Source organism: Orcinus orca, chromosome 16 (assembly GCF_937001465.1).
Source record: "Orcinus orca chromosome 16, mOrcOrc1.1, whole genome shotgun sequence".
Lineage (NCBI taxonomy): Eukaryota > Metazoa > Chordata > Mammalia > Artiodactyla > Delphinidae > Orcinus > Orcinus orca.
This window is the reverse complement of record NC_064574.1, coordinates 24,057,294-24,082,110: the sequence shown is the minus strand read 5'-3', so window position 1 is coordinate 24,082,110 and position 24,817 is coordinate 24,057,294. Positions and strand designations below refer to the sequence as shown.

Below are 24,817 nucleotides of genomic sequence, written 5' to 3'. Positions count from 1 at the left end.
CAATCCAGACAGCTACACCAGACTTAATTTCTGTGGCAGAAGCTCTACCTTTATTTACTTCAAATAAATGTATTAGTACTTGTTCCCAGTAGACAGCCTTCTTAAATCTTCTGATTTTAAGGTATGAAATAAGACAATAGGTTGATTTCTTCCTAGATGAAATAAGGCACTTCCCCCTTCAGTGGTTATAAGTGGGTTTCATTCTCAAGATCTGAGCATGCTGGAATTGTCCCTACGCCTAACTAGGGCCTAGACCTGTGCTGTCCGATACGGTAGCTGCTAGCCACCTGTGGTTACTGAGCACTTGAAATGTGGTTACTCTGAATTGAGATGGGCTGTAACTTGTAAAATACACAAGGGAGGGAATTCCCTGGTGGTCCAGTGGTTAGGACTCTGTGCTTTTAGCACCGAGAGAGGGCCTGGGTTCAATGCCTGGTCGGGGAATTAAGATCCTGCTAGCCATGCAGCGTGGCCAAAACAAAACAAAAAACCACACTGGTTTTCAAATAGTACAAAAAAAAAAAAAAAGAAACACCCAGGAATGTAAAATATCTCAATAATTTAAAATTATTGACTACATGTTGGAATGATGTTTTAGATGTATTGGGTTAAATAAAATATATTCTTAAAATTAATTTCACTTTTTTTAACTTCTTAAAGTGACAACTAAAAATTGAAAATTACCTATGTGGCTTCCATTTATGGCCCTCATATTCCTATTGGACAGCACTGGCCTCATTGGCTTTCTCAGTAGGGTTCCAAGAGAGAATTAAGCTCTAATGCCCAAGGCATCTGTGACCTCTAATGAATTGACTTCTGCAAATTGAGAATGTTAGTAGAATGATAAACCACTCTTGGGAGAATTGAGAAAATAACCTTTGTGTTCTGTTTTCAAATGAGGAACCCTAATTGAGAAAGTCCGGAGGTTTTAAACCTCTGGGCAGCGTACCATGTTGAGATGTGGGATATAATAAGCAGGCCTTTTTATTAAGTGTAGGATTTCACACCAGATAGGATCAATTTAATAGAGAACTGGAGTTTTCCAAGCTTACTGTTAACACTTGCCTGAGGCATTCCTCCCCAGTCAGAATTTTCTGAAGCAGGATCTGGGAATGCTAATTGTTAACAACCTTCCCAGATAATTCTTACTGTAATAATAGTTTGGGAAACACTGAACTTCTGTATGGTCAGCCCCAGTTTGTATGTGGTATCAAAATGAAGAAGGTTTGCCAGTATCTAATATATAGTTCAAATCCCCTTTAAAAATTGCTTGGAATAAGTTCATTGACACGGTGGAGTCTTGAGCTCTCTAGATTGTACAGACCTTATTGGAACAGGATCTGAGCTGTTTGGGGAAGGTTGTTTGTGTTTAATTTGGAATGTGTGTGATCTCCAAGTTCCCACTCTTGGAACAAAATAATGTTGGCACACTGAGAAGATTGAACACAGGAAGAGCCAAAGAGTTCAGCACTCTCATCAGGTTTGCGTCCTCAGAGCTCAGCCCTGTCTCCTTTGGCCATTTGACATGGCAGATCTGAAGCTGCTGGTCTTAGATGAGTCTTTTCTCTCCCTTCCCCATTCCCCTCCCATTTCCTTCCCTTCCTCCCTCTTCTTTCTCCTGGCTGCTGCTTTCTCTCATTTCAACCCTCATCAGACCCCCAGCCCTACCTTTGCCTCAAGCTTACCAATTTCTTTTCTTGTTTTAAAATTAATTAATTAATTAATTTTTGGCTGCATTGGGTCTTCGTTGCTGCGCACAGGCTTCCTCTAGTTGCAACGAGCAGGGGCTACTCTTCACTGCTGTGTGTGGGCTTCTCATTGTGGTGGCTTCTCTTGTTGCAGAGCACGGGCTCTAGGCGTGTGGACTTCAGTAGTTGTGGCACACAGGCTCAGTAGTTGTGGCTCGCGGGCTCTAGAGCACAGGCTCAGTAGTTGTGGCACACGGGCTTAGTTGCTTTGCAGCATGTGGGATTTTCCTGGACCAGGGCTCGAACCCGTGTCCCCTACATTGGCAGGCGGAGTCTTAACCACTGTGCCACCAGGGAAGTCTCCCACTATTTCTTTTCTTTTATTTTTTTCTTTTGCCTGCCTTTTGGATTCTCACCTTTCCTCATGGGGGAGAACTTCTTAAGTGTTAGGTTTAAAAATACAGAGTGAGGGACTTCCTGGGTGGCGCAGTGGTTAAGAATCAGCCTGCCAATGCAGGGGACGTGGGTTCGATCCCTGGCCTGGGAAGATCTTACATGCCATGGAGCAACTAAGCCCGTGCACCACAACTACTGAGCCTGTGCTCTATAGCCCGTGAGCCACAACTACTGAGCCCATGCGCCACAACTACTGAAGCCCCCGCGCCTTGAGCCCCTGCTCCGCAACAAGAGAAGCCACTGTAATGAGAAGCCTGCACACTGCAATGAAGAGTAGCCCCCGCTGGCTGTAACTAGAGAAAGCCCGTGCATAGCAACGAAGACCCAACGCAGCCAAAAATAAATAAATAAACTTTAAAAAAAAAAAAAATTGAGTGAGTACTATCTAAGGGTTTAGCTTCTGCACTGCTAAATTATGTCAGGGCTGGATTTTCCAGTGTTAAGCAGCCTTGCCTGGCACTGACTATCAAATAGCATAGTCTCCTGAGAATTTTCTGGAATTGTTTTTAAGAGGTTGTAAATGTTGACATTCTTTTTGGTCCTTCAAAATTAGGACAATGCCAAGCTAACCAATTTAGCAAGTAGAGGTAGAAAATAATAATCAAGCCATAGTCCCAGGGTACACATTTTAAGAATTAGCCTGCCTGGTGGATTTCCTGAGTATTGTATAAACCAAATTTTGATAAGAAGATTTGATTGTGATAAAAATGACTTTTCTGTTGCCTTTGTACCCTCATATTTTAAAGCAGCCACGTTGGGGTATTTAAAGAGAGGGTTTCAGGAGATAAATATATGAATAGAGCTGGGTCATAGGAGAAACCAAAAAGATTCAGGAGGTCAGTCTGCAGGGTGTCTGCGTCTCCTAAAAGGAAGTAATTTCTCACCCATTTCACTTTTTTTTTCCCTTTTGGCTTAAGTAAGAATTCCCTTTCAGGGCCTATTTATCATGCAAGGATGTGTGTGGATGTTTATAATATGTTTTATTTACATGTAATATGAGGATTGGTCACTAAGAAACTACATACCTATTTTTGTGTGGTTTTATATACATTGTAGCTGTGGACTCAAACTCTCAAACTTTGCAACCAATAACATTGGAATTGAGAAGACGGAAGATATCAAAAGGAAGTGAAGTCCCATTAAAACGTCCTCGGCTTGACAAAAATTCATGTGAGTCTTCAGTTTGTGTATGTGTGGCTAGAACTTGACATCCATTGGGTTAATTCCCCTGTGTCCATCTTGTCCCCTGTTCCTTATAGGCGCTGATGCTTGTCCTTGATCACAGGGGCTAGTGTGAGTGGGATGTGGTTGGATCAGAGGAGTTCTGCTAGAGGAAAAATAAATCTCAGAGCACAGGCTGTGTTAATGTTGGGGTCAGTGGTGTTGTCTCTATGCCCATAAACTCCATCTGATATGAATTCCACTGGAAATTTAATGGCTTAGGAAGGGATGGATTTCATATGCTGAGTGAAACTTTAAAAATACTATTTACTGATTTTACTGTATAGTACAGGGAACTATATTCAATATCTTATAATAACCTATAGTGGAAAAGAATCTGAGAAAGAACATATATATATATGTACACACATACATATGTACGTATATATATGTACATACCTGAAACTGTCACTTTGCTGTACACCTGAAACTATCCCAACATTGTAAACCAACTACACTTCCATTAAAAAATTACTATTTATTGATTTTTTTAAAAGTACCCTGTTGGCTCCAGAAAGGATTTGTGATGGCTTTAAGGCTCTGTAAACTTACTGACTTGGGAAGTTAGTATGTAGACTTCTATGTTGGAAAGCCCCAAAATAAAACTTGTCAAGATTGAGACATGACCTTGGCACATATTTTCAGATCATGAATCCTTAAATTAGGAAAATTATATCCTGGCAGAAAGACTGTACCTGTACTTAAAACTATAAACCAGGATAGGGTATTTCCTTTCATCATTGATCTAATATTCTAGAAGTCTCTGGTTGAAGCCCTTATAGAGGCAGCCAGTCCAGAAATCTGTAGTAGCAGAATTATTTCTTCAGGTCTCTTGACTACAACTCTCTTAATGGTTTATAGCCCAGGAAAAGTCAAAAAACTACTCGGAAAACACTGACAAAGACTTATCAAGGAGACGGTCCTCCAGGCTGTCCACTAATGGGACCCACGAGATCCTAGATCCTGACTTGGTTGTATCAGATTTGGTTGATACGGTTACTACTGATCCTTTGCAAAACACATCATCTGGTACCAAGGAGTCTGAAGAAGGTGAGTCAGAGTCTGTTCTGGAATGGTCTTGCCAACATGCTCCCTGTCTAATGAGAACCAGTCTAAATCAGTCATTGTGTACTGCCTTATACAAGTTTTAGATGGTCTTGAAATCAAGTTATTGAATTGGCTGCAGTGTTTCTTATATTCTTCACTGAAGATTTAATAGATAAACTTTTGTTTGCATTTGTGATTGGTTTTGCTTATATATGTCTGAATGTTGGGTTGGAGGTGCAGTGCTTGAAGAGCCCTGTTCCTGTCTCTGTCTTTCTGATGCCATCTCACTCCAGTCCCTCTGCCTTTTTGTTAATATTTCCAGCAGATCCTCCCTTCACTTTAGCTTCTTATTAGCCTTCGTCTTTGATATGCTCACAGCCCTGGCTATGTGTGTTGGAACCTGTGAATGTATTCTTGTATACCATGAAATGAATGGTTTCCTCTAAAAAGACCCTGGCTTTATCAGGGTTTTTTTTGTTTTAAATTATTGATTAACTTATTTATTTTTGGCTGCGTTGGGTTTTCGTTGCTGCCCGTGGGCTTTCTCTAGTTGTGGCGAGTGGGGGGCTACTCTTCATTGCGGTGCGCAGGCTTCTCATTGCGGTGGCTTCTCGTTGCAGAGCACAGGCTCTAGGAGCATGGGCTTCAGTAGTTGTGGCTTATGGGCTCTAAGAGCGCAGGCTCAGTAGTTGTGGCTCGCGGGCTGTAGAGTGCAGGCTCAGTAGTTGTGACCCATGGGCTTAGTGGTTCCATGGCATGTGGAATCTTCCCGGACCAGGGCTCGAACCCGTGTCCCCTGCATTGGCAGGTGGATTCTTAACCCACTGTGCCACCAGGGAAGCCCCTTTATCAGTCTTTTGTGGGACTTTTGGTTCTCAGATTATGTACATGTATATGTTCCCCAATCTTTCTCTTTTTCTTCTAGGTCAGTTGAAATCTCCTTTGGAAGCTGGCCAGGTCTCATCAGCACTAACTTGCCACTCCATTGGGGATGGATTGGGGCCTGCAGGCTTGGAGTTGAACTGCAAGTCAATGGGCGAAAACACTATGAAAACGGAACCGGCTTCCCCCCTTGCTGAGTTACAAGAGATTTCTACGGTGGCAGGTTCATATTTAGAGTTAACATAACCCTCTTCTTATACTTTTGCTTCTCCTTTGATTGTGAACTAAAAAAAAATGGATTTTCCTAATGATTTTTTTTAACCTTTTATTAATAATATTTTCTTATTTTAATGCTATATACATTTTAAAAATGCTATATACTTGTCATTTCTGATATTGCCAATTTGGGTTTCATCTCTTTTCTTGATTAGTATAGCTAGGGATTTATCAATTTTTGTTGATAATTTCAAAGAACCAACATTTTACTTTAGTTTTCTCTGTTTTTTTTTTAATGTCATTGATTTCTGTTTTGATCTTTAGTGTTTTCTTCCTTTAAATGTTTCTAGAAACATAGGTCATTAATTTTAGATTTTTCTTCTTTTCCAATATGAGTATTTAAAGTTTTAAAATTTCCCACTAAGCACTGCTTCAGCTACATCCTACGAATTTTGGTATGTTGTATTTTCATTTTCATTCAATTCAAAATATTTACGATTTATTCGTTGACTGTGGGTTACTTAGAAGTGTGTTGTTTCATTTCTAAGTATTTATTTGTTTGTTTTTTTAAATTGATTAATTTTTGGTTGCATCGTGTCTTCGTTGCTGCGCACGGGCTTTCTCAAGTTTCGGCGAGCAGGGGCTACTCTTTGTTGCTGTGCGCAGGCTTCTCATTGCAGTGGCTTCTCTTGTTGCGGAGCACGGGCTCTAGGTGCGTGGGCTTCAGTAGCTGTGGCTTGCGTGGTCTAGAACTCAGGCTCCATAGTTGTGGTGCATGGGCTTAGTGGTTCCATGGCATGTGGGATCTTCCCGGACCAGGGCTCAAACCTGTGTGCCCTGCATTGGCAGGCGGATTCTTAACCACTGTGCCACCAGGGAAGTATTTTATAGATACCTTATTGTTACGATTTATAATGTAATTCCATTATAATCAAAGAACATACTCTGCAGGATTTCAATCTTTTTTGTTTTTGTTTGTTTTTGGCTGTGCCGCACAGCATGTGTGATGTTCCCGACCAGGGATTGAACCTGGGCTGTGGCAGTGAAAGTCTGGAATCCTAACCAGTAGGCCACCAGGGAACTCCTGAACTGTCCCCTTTGTAATGTGAAGTATAACTCTGGCTTTGGTGATTGTCTTTTACTTGAAGTGCACTTTGTCTGATATTACTCCAGCTTTCAAAAAAGGTACTCCAGCTTTTTTTTGTTTTTTGTATGCATGGTATATCTATCACTTTTCTTTCAATATAACTATGTCTTTAAGTTCAAAGTGTGTCTTTTATAGATAGATAGTTGGGTTTGGATTTTAACTGCAATGTTTAGTCACATTAAATGAAATTATTGATATGGTTGCTTTTAGGTCTACCATCTCGCTTTTTGTTTTCTGTTTATCCTATGTTTTGTTCTTCTACTTCTTTCTTGTTTTTTCAGGTCAACTGAATTTTTTAAAATCCCATTTTAATTCATCTATTAGCTTTTAGCTCTACTTGTTAGCATTTGTTTTAGAGGTTACTCTAGACATTATGATATATATATATATCCTTTTCATGGTTTAGAGTTAATATTGAACCACCTTATATAAAATGTTGTATAATCCATTAACACCCCCTTTTTATGCTCTAGTTAAGACATGAATTGTATCTACATGTGCTGTAAAGTCCACAATTTAGTATTATAATTTTTGCTCTAAACAATTGTGTATTTTAAAGAATAATACAAAAGAGATAGTGCTTTACACACGTATCTACCATATCTAGTGTTCTTCATTTCTTCTTCTTCTTCCTCTTTTTTTTTTTCTGTAGTGCAGGTTTCCTGGTGACATTCTTTTGGTTTTTGTTTATTTGAACGTAACTTCATTTAATTTTCATTCTTAAAGGATATTTTCACTGGATATAGAATTGTGGGTTTACAGTTTTTTCCTTTAAGTACTTTAAAGATGTTGTTCACGGTCCTCTATTGTTTCTGAAAGGAAGTTAGTAACCATTCATATTGTTGTTTCCCTGGTTGTAATGTGTTTTCTTTCTCGCTGCTTTCAAGATTTTCTTCTTTATCTTTGGTTTTTAGCAGTTTAACTACGATGTATTTAAATTTGTTTTAGTTTTGTATTTAACCTGCTCGAGATTCACTGAGCTTGAATATGAAAATTGATTTATTTCATCAAATTTATGTTAGACCTTTAGATACTGTCCCACAGGTCACTGGGACTCTGTTGTCTTTTTTGTTTTCATTTAGTTTTCTCCCCTCATTTTCAGATGGAAAACTTTTTTTTTTTTTTTTTGTGGTATGTGGGCTTCTCACTGCTGTGGCCTCTCCCGTTGTGGAGCACAGGCTCCGGACACGCAGGCTCAGCGGCTCAGCGGCCATGGCTCATGGGCCTTACCGCTCCACGGCATGTGGGATCTTCCCAGACCGGGGCACAAACCCGTGTCCCCTGCGTCGGCAGGCGGACTCTCAACCACTGCGCCACCAGGGAAGCCCGGTTTTACTTTTTAAGTTGTATTTTTTAAAATGAGGTTTAGCAGTTTTTCATTTTTTCTTTTTTGCTGTACGCGGGCCTCTCACTGTTGTGGCCTCTCCCGTTGTGGAGCACAGGCTTCGGATGCGCAGGCTCAGTGGCCATGGCTCATGGGCCCAGCCGCTGCGCGGCACGTGGGATCTTCCCAGACTGGGGCACAAACCCGTGTCCCCTGCATCGGCAGGCAGACTCTCAGCCACTGCGCCACCAGGGAAGCCCCTTCATATGTTTATTGAATATTTTTATTTATTTATTTTTGTGAATTGTCTTTTCATATTCTTTGCCCACTTCCCCTAGGATTATTTGTTTTTGTTATTGATTTGCCAAGTGTCCTTTGTATATTATTATTATTAGTTAATTAATTTATTTTTGGCTATGTTGGGTCTCTGTTGCTGCACGTGGGCTTTCTCTAGTTGTGGCGAGTGGGGGCCACTCTTCATTTTGGTGCACAGGCTTCTCATTGCGGTGGCTTCTCTTGTTGTGGAGCGGGGCTCTAGGCAAGCAGGCCTTAGTAGTTGTGGCACATGGACTCAGTAGTTGTGGCACGCGGGCTCAGTAGTTGTGGCACACGGGCTTAGTTGCTCCGCGGCATGTGGGATCTTCCCGGACCAGGGCTCGAACACCTGTCCCCTGTATTGGCAGGCGGATTCTTAACCACTGCGCCACCAGGGAAGTCCCATACATTGGTGTCACTTTTATTTATTGTATTTCATAATACTGAAATTAAAAAATTTAAATCTACTTTCTTTTTTCCTCAGTATTTGAAATATATAGTTATGATCATAGTATGTGTATAATCAGTATTATTACATATGCATTTTCCCATATTATAAACTCCATATTAAAATCATTTTAATTATAATATAAGCCACCCTTTAAAGATCTTGATGAGATTAAAATATGTCTTCTACCCATGGCTCATGTTCCAAGGTTTGATTAACATTCATCTTTAAAAATTTGTTTATTTTGTAAAGTTTGACTTATCATTAATTGAAAGAGGTAGAATAGGGTAGAAGGGAATTAGTATAGGTAAATTCTCGTGTTTCCTAAATACCCATGAAGGCTGAAGGACTTGTAGGATAGCCCTCTTGTGGACTCAGCTATATTCTGAACTAAGGCAGATTTAATGGGGGGAAGACATGGCCTTATTGGAGAATTTAGCCAGAAAAAAGTTATGGGATCAAAACTCATGAAATTCTATTGATGACTTGGTTTTGGACCTGGGAAGTGTTCCTTTGATAAACCTGGTGGTCTGTAACTTTCTTCCTTCACTTGTGTGGAGAGGATAGGCCCTGTAGTTCCCAGAGCAGAGCTTCCTGGGTATGTATGAGCCCAGAGGAAGAATGAAGAAACTTGTGGAGATTTGTGGGTCATGCATTGTTCGTGAAGATTTGTGGGTCACACATTGTTCCTGGAGAATAATGTGCAGACAAGCTTTTTGTGAGAGACTCAGGGAAATAGTAGAGGTTAAATGAAATTGTCTTCCTGTAGTTAGGGCCTGAAAGGTGTGAAGAGATGCTGCACACATGGATGTGGAAGCTCTGGTTGTGTATCTTGTTTTGCTCAGTTCGGTTAGAGTGTCCTGTTGACCTGCTACGTAATAGGCGCTGTGCTAATAAGCATCAGTGGTGGCAGATCAGTCAGACTTAGTGCCTGCCTGGGAGGCATGACGTTTAAGCTGAATCTTGATGGATGTATAGCACTGTCCCATGAGTAACACATGAGGCTTAGGTATTCCAGTAGACGAAGCTATATGAATAGAGGATGTAGCACATCTCTTATTAGGCTATTTGAAATGGAGAGAAGGTAGTCAGTTGAATATTTAGTGATTCTGTATTTTGACACTACATACTTGTGACTTTACTTAATATAAGCTATCATGAAATCTATACACGTATATACTCATTTGTGTTATACTAAATATAAATCTAATTTATATATTTAATAATAAATGTAAGGTTTGAAATTCTTTGCCTTTCTTCTGGAAAGGCAAATTTCAAACTTTAATAGTAATTTAAATTTGGTCCAGTGCTTAGGGCTCAGCGCTTTCACTGCTGTGGCCTGGGTTCGATCCCTGTTTGGGGAACTAAGATCCTGTAAGCTGAGCGCATGGCAAAAAAAAAAAAAAAAAAGAAAGGTAATTTAAATTATAAATAGAAAATTTTACAGTGTTAAAAGGTTAATGACATTTAAATTTTTTTTAATAAGAGTTTTCTGTAAAGACTATGTGTCTACAGAATTGCATACTTTTGTTTGGATAATTTCAGTTTAGATTGGAGGGGCAGATTTTCTTCTTTTTTTAAAAAAAATAAATTTATTTATTTATTTTTGGCTGTGTTGGGTCTTCGTTGCTGTGCGCGGGCTTTCTCTAGTTGCGGTGAGCAGGGGCTACTCTTCGTTGTGGTGCTTGGGCTTCTCATTGCGGTGGCTTCTCTTGCTGCAGAGCACGGGCTCTAGGTGCTCGGGCTTCAGTAGTTGTAACATGTGGGCTCAGTAGTTGTGGCGCACGGGCTTAGTTGTTCCGCGGCATGTGGGATCTTCCCAGACCAGGGATCCAACCCTTGTCCCCTGCATTGGCAGGCAGATTCTTAACCACTGCACCACCAGGGAAGTCCCCTTCTTCTTTTTTTTTTTTTTTTTTGGTCTTGATCAGATTCTGTGTAGTTAACATAAATGCAGTGGCAGAGCAGTTCTTTGAAAATAGTAAACTGAAAGTACTCAAGTATCATTCCTGGCTCATCCCTGGTGCCTTTATGTTGGTCTTCTGTTCCAGTGGGTCCAGAGTGTTATGCCTCAGCCATGTGAGCTTGTGGATACAAGGGCTCTCTCCTTTCTTGCTGAGCCTCCTCTCAGTGGCAGGGCTCCTCTCCTCAGCCAACTTTCTTTCCTGTGGGGGAAATTATTAGACTTGATGCACAAATTTGGTGGAAATTTAATCTCAGAATTTAGTAGTCCATGTTTTGGCATGGAAAACTCTCTATAACAGCCATGTCCCTTAACTCAGCAGCTTGAGCTCTTCATTATGCTGTCTTAAGGGTGGTGTTACATTAGACATCACTTGAAATTGGAAATGAATTGTTCCTACGCCACTGGGAAATATGCTGAGCAGATGAGATGAGTGAGAGGACTAGGTCAGAGGCTAAATCCCAGTGCTTGTTTTAAAGTTTTCACACACATACAGTTTCTGTCTCATGTCAGTTAATTTAGCTGCATCTCTGGTTTGTGGAGAACATGGAAATAAGTTAAAGTGAGGGTGGTACAGGTGAGTCTTGGGAAAGATGATAGGAAGATTTTTTGTTGTCTTGCTTCTTTATGTTGCACGTAGGATTTTCTGGGGAATAATTTTGAAACCACTGCAACTAACTGAAGCACTTGCCCATTTTCCAAGAGAGTGTATAGTAATGGTAATGGTCCAATTACCTGGATCTTGAGCTATGAGGAGTAAAAGCAGCATGGATCCCATTGCTGTTCTCTTCTGGAGTAGGCGCTAAGCTATTTGCTTTCATGACTTAATGCCAGAGGGGAATGCAGTTGAAATTGTTCTACTTGGGTAAGCATTTGTGTATTCTGTAAAACAGAAATTAGAATAGATGTCTTTAGAAGTTGCAATCTCAGATTAGTCTCTAAATCTGGGCCCAGACTATTTGGTCATTCACAGATAACCAGGGCTGTTGGAAAATGGGCTGCCGTCCATTCATTCATTTCAGTCAGGGAATATTTAACAAGTACCTACTAAGTGGCAGACTCTCTTCTAAGCTGTGTCATTTGTGAATATTCTACATGAACCATAGAATGAACAAGAGAGAAGACCCAATAGAAGTACAGGCTTATTCAGCTAATTTTTTTCTTTTTAACTAAATACCTGTTAGAAATGGGGTACTACCACGAGGTGTAGCGTCCCATTGTTATGTTGTTAGTTATAAAATGAATAGGAAGTTATTTGTCACAATTATTAAATGTTTATAGATGATTTACTTGTAAATTAACCAGGTTAGTTTCAGTGTAATGCCTATAATAGTTCTTGCAAATGATTTATTCTTAAATTAACATGGTCCGGTTTAGTGTAATGCTTACGATAGTTTAGGTTTCAGACACTTGTGTTCTTCCATGTTTTCTTGGGTAGGAGAGTCATTGACCTATAGCCACTGTAGTTTGGGGAGTTGGGAGTGTCTGTGGTCTGTCATCAGACATATAGTGGTTGAACATTGGCTGAGAATTCATTGTTCTGGGGGTTAGAGAAATGAATGAGACATCTGGTCAATGTCCTTGTAGGTCTTTCTGTCCAGAGTAAGACTGCAGGTACCTGCATTACAAGAGAGACAGTTAAGGTGGTGTCATGAGAAATACTTAAAACTATGGGAGAGATAACTACAGTGATAATGTGTGCCTGACACATGGAAGTTGAACTCAGGATTAGCTTGTTGAGCCCTTACTATATGCCTTGGAGCTGTGCTGTCAGCGAATGGGGCACTCTTGGTCTTAGTGTTCATTAAATGCTCTTTGGATCTGACTATGGAGAGAGGTGATATATAGGTTGGTGGTTTGGGGGCAGGGGTGGAAGAATATCGAACTTGCACAGGGCCTTGAAGGATGAGTATCACTTAGGTATTTGGAGATGGAGGCAGAGCAGTATCAACAGCATAATCATAGGGTGTTTTCTGAGACTATTAAGTGTGCTTTCTGGCTTAATTGCAGGCTTCCTGAAGTGGGTTAAGGCTGAGCAGGTAAATTTCTGCCAAACTGAGGTCAGTTGCTTTGAGTTGCTTTTCTGTTTATGGAGCTATTGGAAATGCTTCGTTTGCAGGATAGGGAAATAGCCATCAAATGTTCACTTGGACCTCTGTTGGTAAGGTTGCTTTCCTCCTACTTAGCTGTTCTGTGGCCTTAAGGCATTTTAAAGTATTTTTTAATGAATTGTTTGACAATAAGTTGCAGACTTTTACCCCTGAATATTTTGGTGTATATTTCCTAAAAAATGAGGGCATTCTCTTATGTTACCACAATTATCAAAATCAGGACCTTATTCAAACTCCACCAGGGATTTCATTGGCACCTTTTACCTCATTTATGGAAGTGATCTTGTCTTCATTCAGCACTTTCTTTTTTCGTAAGTTGCTTTTTTATATTCATAAATTTGTAGAGAAATCTAGAAAAGTACAAGAACAATGAAACTAACATTCATGTTTCCCACCACCCAGAACTGTTGGTATTTGGTCATGAGTGAGTGCCTCAGGTCCTTACTCTGGCCCGCAGTGGCCCTGCTTCTTCTGGCCACCTGTAACCTCTGCAGTTTCATCTTTCCTCAGTCTCTCTCCTTCCTGCTGCCTCTGCTCCAGCCACAGGCCTCCTTGCTATCCTGTAAGCACAGCAGGTACACTCTCACCTCTGGGCTTTCATTTAGCATGCTTATTATTATTATTTTTTTAATATTTTCTTGGCCGTGCTGTTGCGGCATGTAGGATCTTAGTTCCCCGACCAGGGACTGAACATGCGCCCCTTGCATTGGAAGCGCAGAGTCTTAACCACTGGACCACCAGGGACATCCCTCAGCACACTTTTATTGAATACCTTTTATTCCCAGCCAGAGCAAAATGGATCCATTGGAAAACTTATTTCATCAGTCAGTTAGTGGATAACATTTATCATCAGATCATTCATTCAGCAATTGCTTGAGCATTTCTTAGGTACCAAAACTTTGGAGGGGGGTGAGAGGAAAGCTGGAAGCATTAATGAAAACACAGAAAGATGAATAAGTTATCTCCTTGACCTCAGAGAGACACTTACAAGAATGGATCGTTCTGGGGCTTCTCTGGTGGTGCAGTGGTTAAGAATCCACCTGCCAACTCAGGAGACACGGGTTCGAGCCCTGGTCTGGGAAGATCCCACATGCCACGGAGCAACTAAGCCCGTGTGCCACAACTACTGAGCCTGCGCTTCTAGAGCCCACGAGCCACAACTACGGAGCCCAAGTACCACAAATACTGAAGCCTGCACGCCTAGAGCCCGTGCTCCGCAACAAGAGAAGCCACGACAATGAGAAGCCTGCCCACAGCAACAAAAAGTAGCCCCTGCTCATCACAACTGGAGAAAGCCTGCACACAGCAACGAAGACCTAACACAGCCATAAATGAATGAATGAATGAATGAATGAATGGATTGTTCTGGATACTTCCAGTCGACTAGTGGTGAATAGCATTATTGATTGATCATTGTCCAGCTTAAGCATTTCTAGATCTGCCATAATGTTGACAACTTTTTCCAAACAAAATTTCAAGTATGTCCTAGTTTTTGATGCAGTGATTCTTTTCCAACATACATGATCAGATAAAGAATCTATTTGGAAAATAAAGGTGGACAGGTATTTTAATATTTTCTAAGATATTAAAAGTTAAATCACATCAGTTAATCATTAGTATTCTTCATTGAAAAACAACATGGCAGCAACTTAAGATCATTACAGACTGTGTGCACTTAGTATGGTCATCACTATTGAGTCATAAGGAGACAACAATGAAAGGTTTTATTTAATGATGCTTTTTAAAATTTAATTTTTCACAATTAGAACACTAAGGAATACTAATTCTTTATAAGTACTACTTCTTGATGAATTTTCACAACTACTCTGATGTAAAGGCAGTTAGGACCCTTATTTAAAAATTATTAGGGGGCTTCCCTGGTGGCACAGTGGTTGAGAGTCCGCCTGCCTATGCAGGGGACGTGGGTTCGTGCCCTGGTCCGGGAGGATCCCACGTGCCGTGGAGCGGCTGGGCCCACGGGCCGTGGCCGCTGAGCCTGCTCATCCGGAGCCTGTGCTCCGCAGCAGGAGAGACCACAGCAGTGAGAGGCCTGCGTACCGTAAAAAAAAAAAAAAAAAAAAAAATTATTAAGGCTTCCCTGGTGGTGCAGTGGTTAAGAATCCACCTGTCAATGCAGGGGACATGAGTTCGAACCCTGGCCTGGGAAGATCCCACATGCTGTGGAGCAACTAAGCCTGTGCACCACAACTACTGAGCCTGTGCTCTAGAGCCCGTGGGCCACAACTACCGAGCCCACATGCCACAATTACTGAAGCCCTCGCGCCCAGAGCCTGTGCTCCGCAACAAGAGAAGCCACGACAATGAGAAGCCCGCGCACCACAACGAAGAGTAGCCCCCACTCACCGCAACTAGAGAAAGCCCGCGCACAGCAACGAAGACCCAACACAGCCAAAAATAAATAAATAAATAAATTTATTAAAAGAAAATTATTATATGAAGAGTCATTTTGCTGGGTTTTTTTCCCCCTGCATATTTCAAAACCAATATATGCTAGGAAAAATTAAAACTAAGTAAAAGGAAAAAAAAAGGTGAAAAGTCCTCCCTTACTCTTCTCACTCTTGAAGGAACCATGGAACAGTTTGATGTGTGGTCTTCCATCCTTCCACACATGGTTCTGTGCATATGCAAACATACATATACCCATGTAGCTTTTTTTTAAAAATAAATTTATTTTTTTAAAATTTATTTTATTTTTGGCTGCGTTGGGTCTTCGTTGCTGTGTGCAGGCTTTCTCTACTTGTGGCGAGCAGGGGCTACTCTTCGTTGCAGTGGGCAGGCTTCTCATTGCGGTGGCTTCTCTTGTTGTGGAGCACGGGCTCTAGGCGCGTGGGCTTCAGTAGTTGCAGCACGCAAGCTCAGTAGTTATGGCACATGAGCCCTAGGGCACACGGGCTTCAGTAGTTGTGGCGTGCGGGCTCAGTAGTTGTGGCTCACGGGCTCTAGAGTGCAGGCTCAGTAGCTGTGGCGCACGGGCTTAGTTGCTCTGCGGCATGTGGGATCTTCCCAGACCAGGGCTCGAACCCATGTCCCCTGCATTGGCAGGCGGATTCTTAACCACTGTGCCCCAGGGAAGCCCCCCATGTAGCTTTTTAAAAACACAATAATAGGGGGCTTCCCTCGTGGCGCAGTGGTTGAGAATCTGCCTGCTAATGCAGGGGACACGGGTTCGAGCCCTGGTCTGGGAAGATCCCACATGCCGTGGAGCAACTAGGCCCGTGAGCCACAACTGCTGAGCCTGCGCGTCTGGAGCCTGTGCTCCGCAACAAGAGAGGCCGCGATAGTGAGAGGCCCACGCACCGCGATGAAGTGTGGCCCCAGCTTGCCACAACTAGAGAAAGCCCTCGCACAGAAACGAAGACCCAACGCAGCAAAAATAAATTAATTAATTAATAAACTCCTACCCCGAACATCTTCTTAAAAAAAAAAAACAACACAATAATAGAATCATATTCTTATATTAGTCAATGGCTTGTCATTTTAATTTATAGTATTTTTCCATGTCAGTTCATAGTTCTTTCACGATTACACATGACTTATTTTGTTGGGTGGGTATTCCATAATTTATTTAACTATCCACTGCTGAAAGACATTTAAGGTATTTCTAATTTTTCACTATTAATTCTCCCTGTTTTATAGAAGAGCCTAGTACTTGGCAAGAAGGGGTAACTTAGCCAGAGTTAGAGTAGCACATTTCCTAATAGCTGGGTCATTCTGACTCCCGTCTTCTGACTGAGTACCTAATGCCATGTGATGAGATGCTGGGTGCTATATAAATCAAGTGATGTGAACACAGTCCCTGCCTTTAGAGAGGTTGCGCAGTATGTGACACAGAACTCGCGCTGCTCTCGAGGGCACTTGTTAAAGCAGTGTGTATACTCTGAGTAAGAGGCTTAGTAGCGTGGCCTACTACGAAGAGCAGTGTGTGGTACAAGTGATGTCAGTACTCCAGGCAGGGTGGTGCCTTTGGAATTCTTTAATTTGAGGTGGGGAGGAAGTGTTGATCTGGAAATTGAATGGTTTTCCTGGTGTTTCTTTTGGAACATGGGCTTAGTGGTGAGTACAGGACATCCAGAACGATTGCTGGGGGCGGGGGGGGGGGTTGTTGAGAACTCATTCACCAGGAATGTGTTATGTAAGTAAGCAGGAAGGAGGGCGGGATCATCCTCAGAAACATCCAGCGAGGCCCCTGGAGGCCAGGATGCTGCTGTTTTAGTCACTGTTTAGAGGTTGCTGTCCTGAGCTGGTGCCAGTCTTGGAATTTCTAACTTGGGGTGGAGTCATGATCTGAGAGATTGGTGTGAAGGAGGCTCTTGGGCAGCAGGAGGAAGAGCTGGGAAGGCAACACTATCTAGTCTAGAGCAGAAGAGGGGCGTTAGCTACATGTGGAGCAGCTTTGGCATTTGAGGCAGCTCTGCCATCTTGTGGAATAAATGCTCAGTGATTTTTGTGAGGGCTGAGTGTGGATAGCCTTGGCAGGGTTGCTTTCCTCACACTTAGCTATTCTGTGACCTCAAAGTATTTTTTAGATGTATTTTAAAGACGTTTTTATTTTGAAATAATTTAAGACTTATTAAAAAATTGCAAAAATAATAGAAAAAATTCCTGTATATGTTCAACCAGATTCCATGCTTAGTTGCTGTGCGCCATGTGGGATCTTCCCGGACCAGGGCTCGAACCCACGTCCCCTGCATTGGCAGGTGGATTCTTATTCACTGTGCCACCAGGGAAGTCCCTCTATGCATTTTCATAATAACTTTTTCCCCCTCTGTAACCATGCATGGGGTCATACAGTATGTACTGGGCAACTTCCTGTTTTCATTTAACAGTGTATCTTGAGATTATCCATATCAGTATCAGTAAGTACAGAGCTACTTCATTCTTTTAAATGAATAATTAGGATTACATAGTGCAGACTTCCCATAAATTATTTAACTGTTCCTCTGTTTATGGACATTTTGTTATTTTATTTTATTTTATTTTATTTTGCGGTACGCGGGCCTCTCACTGTTGAGGCCTCTCCCGTTGCGGAGCACAGGCTCTGGACGCTCAGGCTCAGCGGCCATGGCTCATGGGCCTAGCCGCTCCACGGCATGTGGGATCTTCCTGGACCGGGGCACAAATCCGTGTCCCCTGCATCGGCAGGCGGACTCTCAACCACTGCGCCACCAGGGAAGCCCCATTTTGTTATTTTTTTATTCTAAACATTTGACTGGACTAACTGTGAATATTTAAATATGTTTACATTTCTCTTTGGTTGCTTTTTGTTGCTTTGCAGCTGAGAAAGTTATTCCTTCACAGACCTGAAAAAAGTTTTATTCGTTATAGAATTTCAAGTACATGTCAAAAAGTATTAAAGTACTGGGGTCATGTGGTGTCTTTTTTGACAAGAATACCAACTGTATTAGGGGTCACTGCTGAGGAAACACAAGACGATGATCCTTATTCTCTGTCTGGAGGAGTGACAAACAGCACATCCAGGAGCAGATCCGCAGTGCTAAAGGTGGGGTGCAGTAGATAGTCATTTGTGCCAGGAGTTGATAGCACGTGGTCCCTGAGAGCCAGGGCCATCTGGATGCCTTCCTGCATTCGGAGTGAACTGGTTCTGAGTGGAAGTAAAGACTTGGCTGAGGCAGTGAGGAATGGCAGGGAGCGGGCACAGCCTGAGCAGTGGTGCAAGCTGTGAGAGCATAAAGCAGATGCTGGGGCCAGCAATTGGCTGGGGTAGCTGCTGAGGGCTCATTGTGGATTAATTAATGGGAGATGAGTTTGGAAAGCAAGATGGTGCTTAGATTGACATGGGCTTAGAATTCCAAACTGAGTATTGCCAGCCAGAGTGAATACCATCATCATAGTCAATTCAGCTGTGAGGTTTTGAGGTACTGGCAGTGGGTATACAAAACAACTACTGAAGCCCGCATGCCTAGAGCCCGTGCTCCACAACAAGAGAAGCCACCGCAATGAGAAGCCCGTGCGCCACAACAAAGAATAGACCCCGCTTGCTGCAACTAGAGAAAGCCCACGTGCAGCAATGAAGACCCAACACAGCCAAAAATAAATAAATTTAATAAAAGGGGGGGGTTATATAGGGCATTATTTCTAAGCCAAGTTTCAGAAAACATAGTTTAAAAACCTTTTTTATTATAAAGGTGATATATGCTTATCATAAAAGGGAAAGTATAAAGCATTGCCCCAGCAAATAGAAAACGAGAGAGCTTCTGATCCTACTCTGTGTTATCTATTGCTGTGTGACAATATTACTACAAACATAGTAGCTTAAAACAACATATTTATTTTCTCACAGTTTCTGTGGGTTGAGGAGTCTAGGCACAGCTTAACAGGGTTCTCTGCAAGGCTGAAATCAAGGGGCTGGCCAGGGCTGTGTTCTCATCTGAAAAATCTCCTGGGGAAGGGTCTGCTCCAGGCTCACATGGCTGTTGGCAGCATTCAGTTCCTTGCAGGCTGTCAGAGGTACAGTTTTATTATTTTTTTAAATACTCTTCTTCCTCCCTCCCTCCCTCCCTCCCTCTCTTCTTTCTGTTTATTTATGGCTATGTTGGGTCTTCGTTGCTGCGCGCAGGTTTTCTCTAGTTGCAGTGAGCGGGGGCTACTCTTCCTTGCGGTGCCTGGGCTCCTCTTTGTGGTGGCTTCTCTTGTTGCGGAGCACGGACTCTAGGTGTGCAGGCTTCAGTAGTTGCAGCTCGCGGGCTCTAGAGCACAGGCTCAGTAGTTGTGGTACACGGGCTTAGTTGTTCCATGGCATGTGGGATCTTCCTGGACCAGGGCTCGAACCCGTGTTTCCTGCATTGGCAGGCGGATTCTTAACCACTGCACCACCAGGGAAGTCCCGAGAGCTACAGTTTTTTAGTGGGCACTCTCAGTTCCTTGCCACATGGGCTTCTCCATAGAGTAGGTCACAACATAGCAGCTTGTTGCATCTAGCCCGCAAGGGAGAGTGCCTGCTAGTAAGATGGGTGTTACAATCTTACATAACATAATTATGAAAGTGACATGCTGTCACCTTTGCCTGTTCTATTAGAGGCAAGTTATAGGTCCTGCCCACACTCAAGGAGAGGGGATTACACATGGGCATGAATACCAGGAGGCAGGATTATTAAGAGACATTTTATAGTCTGTTTCTACCCTTCCCCCCCCCAAAAAAAGAAAAAGAGAACATTCCTTAGAGTTATGCCATTATTAAAAGCAAATGCAAATTCTGTGGACCATTTTACCCCTCATATACCAAGGTATAGTAGTAATTTGGGAGAGGCAAGAGCAGAGGGTGACTTGGGATTTTGAGCCTGGGAGCCTAGGATAGAACTCTATGCTTTGCCTCAATTCTTCCATACAAAAATCCTCAACATGAGGAAGAGCACAGCATTTAAATGGTAATACCCATAACTACTTGCAAATACTGACTTCCATACTACTTTCTAAAACAAAAATAAATTGGTGTCAGTAGTTTACCCTCTATCCCAAGGATAATTTGATTACCCCTGGCTTTTGAACCAGGCTCCCTGGAGGATTTTTTTTTTTTTTTTAAATTTATTTGGCTGTGCTGGGTCTTTAGTTGTGGCACGCGGGATCTTTGGTTGTGGCATGTGAGATCTAGTTCCCTGACCAGGGATTGAATCCGGGCCCCCTGCATTGGGAGCACTGAGTCTTAACCACTGGACCACCAGGGAAATCCCACTCCCTGGAGGATTTTATTTACATATTTCCTGCCCTTTGTCGCCTAGTAACTGCTCTCATGTTGACAAAGGACCATAGTATCCCTAGAGTGGATGATGTCATTTAGCTGGTGCCATCAGTGACGTATGTTCCAATGAACTGTCCTCCCATTGGGAAATAGACACTGCGTGTGAGACTTGCGATTTTTGTAGACTGTGGCCCAGCAGGCCCTTTTGGCAACCATTTCTCCTGGTTGCTTGACCGTGCTTCCATCACCATATTTCTTTTGTCACAGGAACACCATTCTGGGGAGGAGTGTAATATAATATATAACATAATTGTATTCTTTCTACTGTGAAATAATATGGGTATTATAACATGGAAGAATAGGAAAAAAAATCAATTTTTTTTACCTTGGAATCTCAAATGCAAAATGGGTACCATTGTTTATATTCTTACTATTCTAAACAAAAAATACACTATTTTATATGTTATTTTTATATATAATTTTGTTTTGCTAAAACTTTGTTTTGAGGGTTTTCTTTAGCATAGTTATGCTATGCATATTCTGTTTTAAAATTCTTCCTTTTAAAATTTAAAACAGGGTTTCCCTGGTGGCGCAGTGGTTGAGAGTCCGCCTGCCGATGCAGGGGACACGGGTTCGTGCCCCGGTCTGGGAAGATCCCACATGCCGTGGAGTGGCTGGGCCCGTGAGCCATGGCCGCTGAGCCTGCGCATCCGGAGCCTGTGCTCCGCAACGGGAGGGGCCACAACAGTGAGAGGCCCGCATACCGCAAAAAAAAAAAAAAAAAGTAAAACATTTTTACTGGTTGCATCATTTTGCTGTTCCTGTTGTGCTTTTATTAATTACCACTAACACCTCAGTGCTTGATTAATAAAGGGGGCAATTAGACATTAAATTTTGTCAGGTCGTGCCCTGGTACATGGATCCCTGGCTGGGATTATGCATAACTTTGTTGGAAGCAAACAACTGTGAGGTCAGTGCCAACCCAGATGACGGCTAATGTTCAAGTAACCTATTGCAGTTAGTAATAGGCTTTCTCTTCTAATACCTCGTGGAATCATGTGGGAGCCTTGTGAAATAAGTATTTTTATTCCCATTTAATGATAAGGAAACTGTCTTGGAGAGGCTAACTCTCTTGTTTGAAGTAGTAGTACACTGAGATGAGTACTGTAGGAGTAAAGAATGGAGCACATTCCTCATTTCAATATTTTAGTATAAGGAATGAACAGAACTAACTGTAATACAAATAGAAAGGGACAGATACTACAGGATTTATTTTCCATGGAGTACTTATGGGAATTCAGAGAAGGCAGGAAAGAATGTTTTTTGCTCAGAGACCAAGGAAAAAGCATCGTACAAGTAGGTGGCCTTTGAAGGCTGAACAGGGCTTGGTTTGCATGTGGGAGAGGTGTGCCAGAGGCCTGCACTGGCTGAACTGGCAGTTTTCATTGTGCATACAGAGGGCTTATTTGGCTGCCATATGGGAAAATTAGGATAAAATTGTGAAGTCTGGAAAATGCAATTTTTCATATCTCTAAAGAATTTGTTGGGTTCAGCTTGCAAGACCTTCATGAAAAAAGAAGCAGTTACTTAAGTCTTGGGGCGTTTGATCTACTTCTTCATTTGTGAGTCTGAAGTTACAGTTTTATTTTCTTTTTTAAATATTTATGTTATTTACTTATTTTCCTTTTTTTCTGGCTGTGCCAGGTCTTTGTTGCAGCGCGCAGGCTTCTCTCTAGTTGCAGCGTGCAGGCTCCAGGGCACGTGGGCTCTGTAGTTTGAGGCACACGGGCTCTCTCGTTGAGGTGTGCAAGCTTAATTGCCCTGCAGCATGTGGGATCTAGTTCCCTGACCAGGGATTGAACCAGTGCTCCCTGCACTGGAAGATGGACTGTTTACTACTGGACCACCATGGAAGTCCCTGAAGTTACAGTTAATTGTGTAATTTATCAGATTTTGTCACAGGCTATTATCCACAATTAATTTATACCCTCTTTGCTGCTTGTCTCACCCTGATGCTTGTGTTGATTGTGTTTTCTCCACATTGCAAGGTAGGTTATATTTACCGGCTTATAATCAGCAGGGCTTGCATATCAATGAGTTATATATATACTTCACTGAGTTGAGTTTATGGGGGGAATCTTATTACTTCCTGAACTTCCGTGGTTGAAGATTCATAATTCTCAAGCCTTTCTTATTCCTTCAGACAAAAACCAGCAACTCATTTTGTCTTATTAACGTTGCCATCTTGAAAAGAGCTCTTGGTTTGGCCAGGGGCTTCATGACAGTGACACCAGGTAGTGTCTTTTCTCTTGGGGAGTTTATCTGTTTACCTGAGCCTCTTTGATCCTAGTACCACGTCTGAGGCAGGTGGCCACCTGAATGCCAAGCTTGTTTACCTTTGGAGGACCAGCTGTTTCCACTTTCTGCTTACCTGTGAGGAATCAATGGTTTTGCTTTTGGGGGTGAAGAGTTTTTATCCTGCGAAACAAAACGTATTTCCTTTTGAGAGGCTTACTGGATTGGTAGACTATCTGTCTTAATCCATTTGGGCTGCTGTAACAGAATACCATAGACTGGGTGGCTTATAAACAACAGAAATGTATTTCTCACAGTTCTGGAGTCTGGGAAGTTCAAGATCAAGGTGCCAGCCGATTCAGTGTCTGGTGAGGGCCAGCTTCCTAGTTCATAAACAGCTATATTCTCACAGTAACCTCACATGGAGGAACGGGCAAGGGAGAATTCTGAGGTCTCTTTTATAAGGGCGCTCGTCTTATTCATGAGAGCACTGCCTTTATGACCTAATCACTTCCCAAAAGCTCCGCCTCCAAATACCATCACATTGGGAATTAGGTTTCACCATATGAATTTTGGGGGTCTAGTATAGCACTGTCAGACTAGGTATATCTTTATTTCAGCAGATAGTTTGACCATATCACTTTTAAAATCTATCTATGGACAAGGAGGAAATAGATATATGAGTGCATTGGTAATCTGCACAGGTGCGGTTCAGTTGGTTCAGGTAACTCTACCCAGAGTGTACATTAATTGATTGGTGTCAGCCTGAAGCTTGTTCTGAAGGCTGTCCTCAGCTCTGTCCTACTGGATCTTTATCAACAGCTTGGATAAAGATCTAAGAATACATAGGATTACAGAAATGAGTTATAAAATTCTTGGACTAAAATAATAAGATGGAGTTTATTAGGGTTAAATGTAACTTCCAGCGTATAATCTGATAAAACTTTTGGGAGAAATGGAAATGCACTTGTGTTTTAAAAAGACAAACAGGACAAAGTTCAGGATTTTGGTGGATCAAGCTTGGTGTACTGTCCAGCACCATGTAATATAATATTTTTAAAAATTTTGGGGAGGCTGAATTAGTGAAAGTAAGATGTCCTGAAAGGCGGGGGTAATAATCCCACTGAATGGCCATGCCAGGAATCTTGTGGTTGGTTTTGGATTTCACATTTCTAGTAGGATGTAGACAAAATTGAATGCTTACAGAGTGATGTGTCTCCCAGCCAGAGCTTATGAGGGCTGGTCAAAGGAATGTTTCACTCTGGTTGATAATTATAATATTGGGTTGGCCAAAAAGTGCCTTTTGTTTTTAAGCAAAAATAAAAGACACATTTTTCATTTTCACCAAGAACTTTATTGAACAACATACTCACCCTTATGTTCCACTATCTTCTGCCATTTTTCAGGCAACTTCATAATTCCATCTTCCCCAAACTTTTTATCTTTTTGAGCAAAGAACTGTTCCAGGTGCCTTTTACAGTCTTCCAGGGAATTTTTCCATTAAGAGAATTTTGTAAAGACCATAATGGAAATCCGAAGGTGCAGTGTCTGATGAATATGGTGGATGAATCAGAACTTCCCAGCCAAGCTGTAAGGTTTTGCCTGGTCATCAAAGAAACAGGTGATCTTGCATTATCCTGATGGAAGATTATGCATTTTTTGTTGACTAATTCTGGACGCTTTTCGTCGAGTGCTGCTTTCAGTTTGTCTAATTGGGGGCAGTACTTATTGTAGTTAATCGTTTGGTTTTTCAGCAGGAACTCATAATAGAGGACTCCTTTCCAATCCCACCACATACACATCACCTTCTTTGGATGAAGACCGGCCTTTGGTGTGGTTGGTGGTGGTTCATTTTGCTTGCTCCATGGTCTCTTCTGTTCCCCATTATTGTATAGTAGGGGCCCCCAATTCCCGGGCCGCAGACTGGTACTGGTCCGAGGCCTGTTAGGAACTGGACCACACATCAGGAGGTGAGTGGCGGGCAAGC

General features: G+C 42.1%; 1 protein-coding gene and 1 long non-coding RNA gene across 10 annotated transcripts in view; one reads left to right on the top strand and one right to left on the bottom strand.

Annotated features, from left to right (window-relative positions):
* PHF20 (PHD finger protein 20) overlaps positions 1-24,817 on the top strand; it is a 133,463-nt gene that overhangs the window by 60,263 nt on the left and 48,383 nt on the right. For all 8 annotated transcript variants that reach the window (XM_004272796.4, XM_033433630.2, XM_049699068.1 and 5 more), the window contains 3 exons: positions 3,201-3,314; positions 4,227-4,415; positions 5,338-5,517. In XM_004272796.4, coding sequence (XP_004272844.1) covers positions 3,201-3,314; positions 4,227-4,415; positions 5,338-5,517 — 483 coding nt within the window. The remainder of the gene's footprint in view (positions 1-3,200; positions 3,315-4,226; positions 4,416-5,337; positions 5,518-24,817) is intronic.
* Positions 12,188-23,240, bottom strand: LOC125961380 (uncharacterized). Of its 2 annotated transcripts, none has more exons than XR_007472047.1 (4): positions 23,146-23,240; positions 13,264-13,378; positions 13,083-13,168; positions 12,188-12,325 (listed from the first exon to the last, which is right to left on the bottom strand). It is a non-coding gene; the product is annotated as an uncharacterized LOC125961380 (long non-coding RNA). The 2 variants fall into 2 exon arrangements; XR_007472048.1 differs by lacking the exon at positions 23,146-23,240 and adding an exon at positions 22,967-23,027.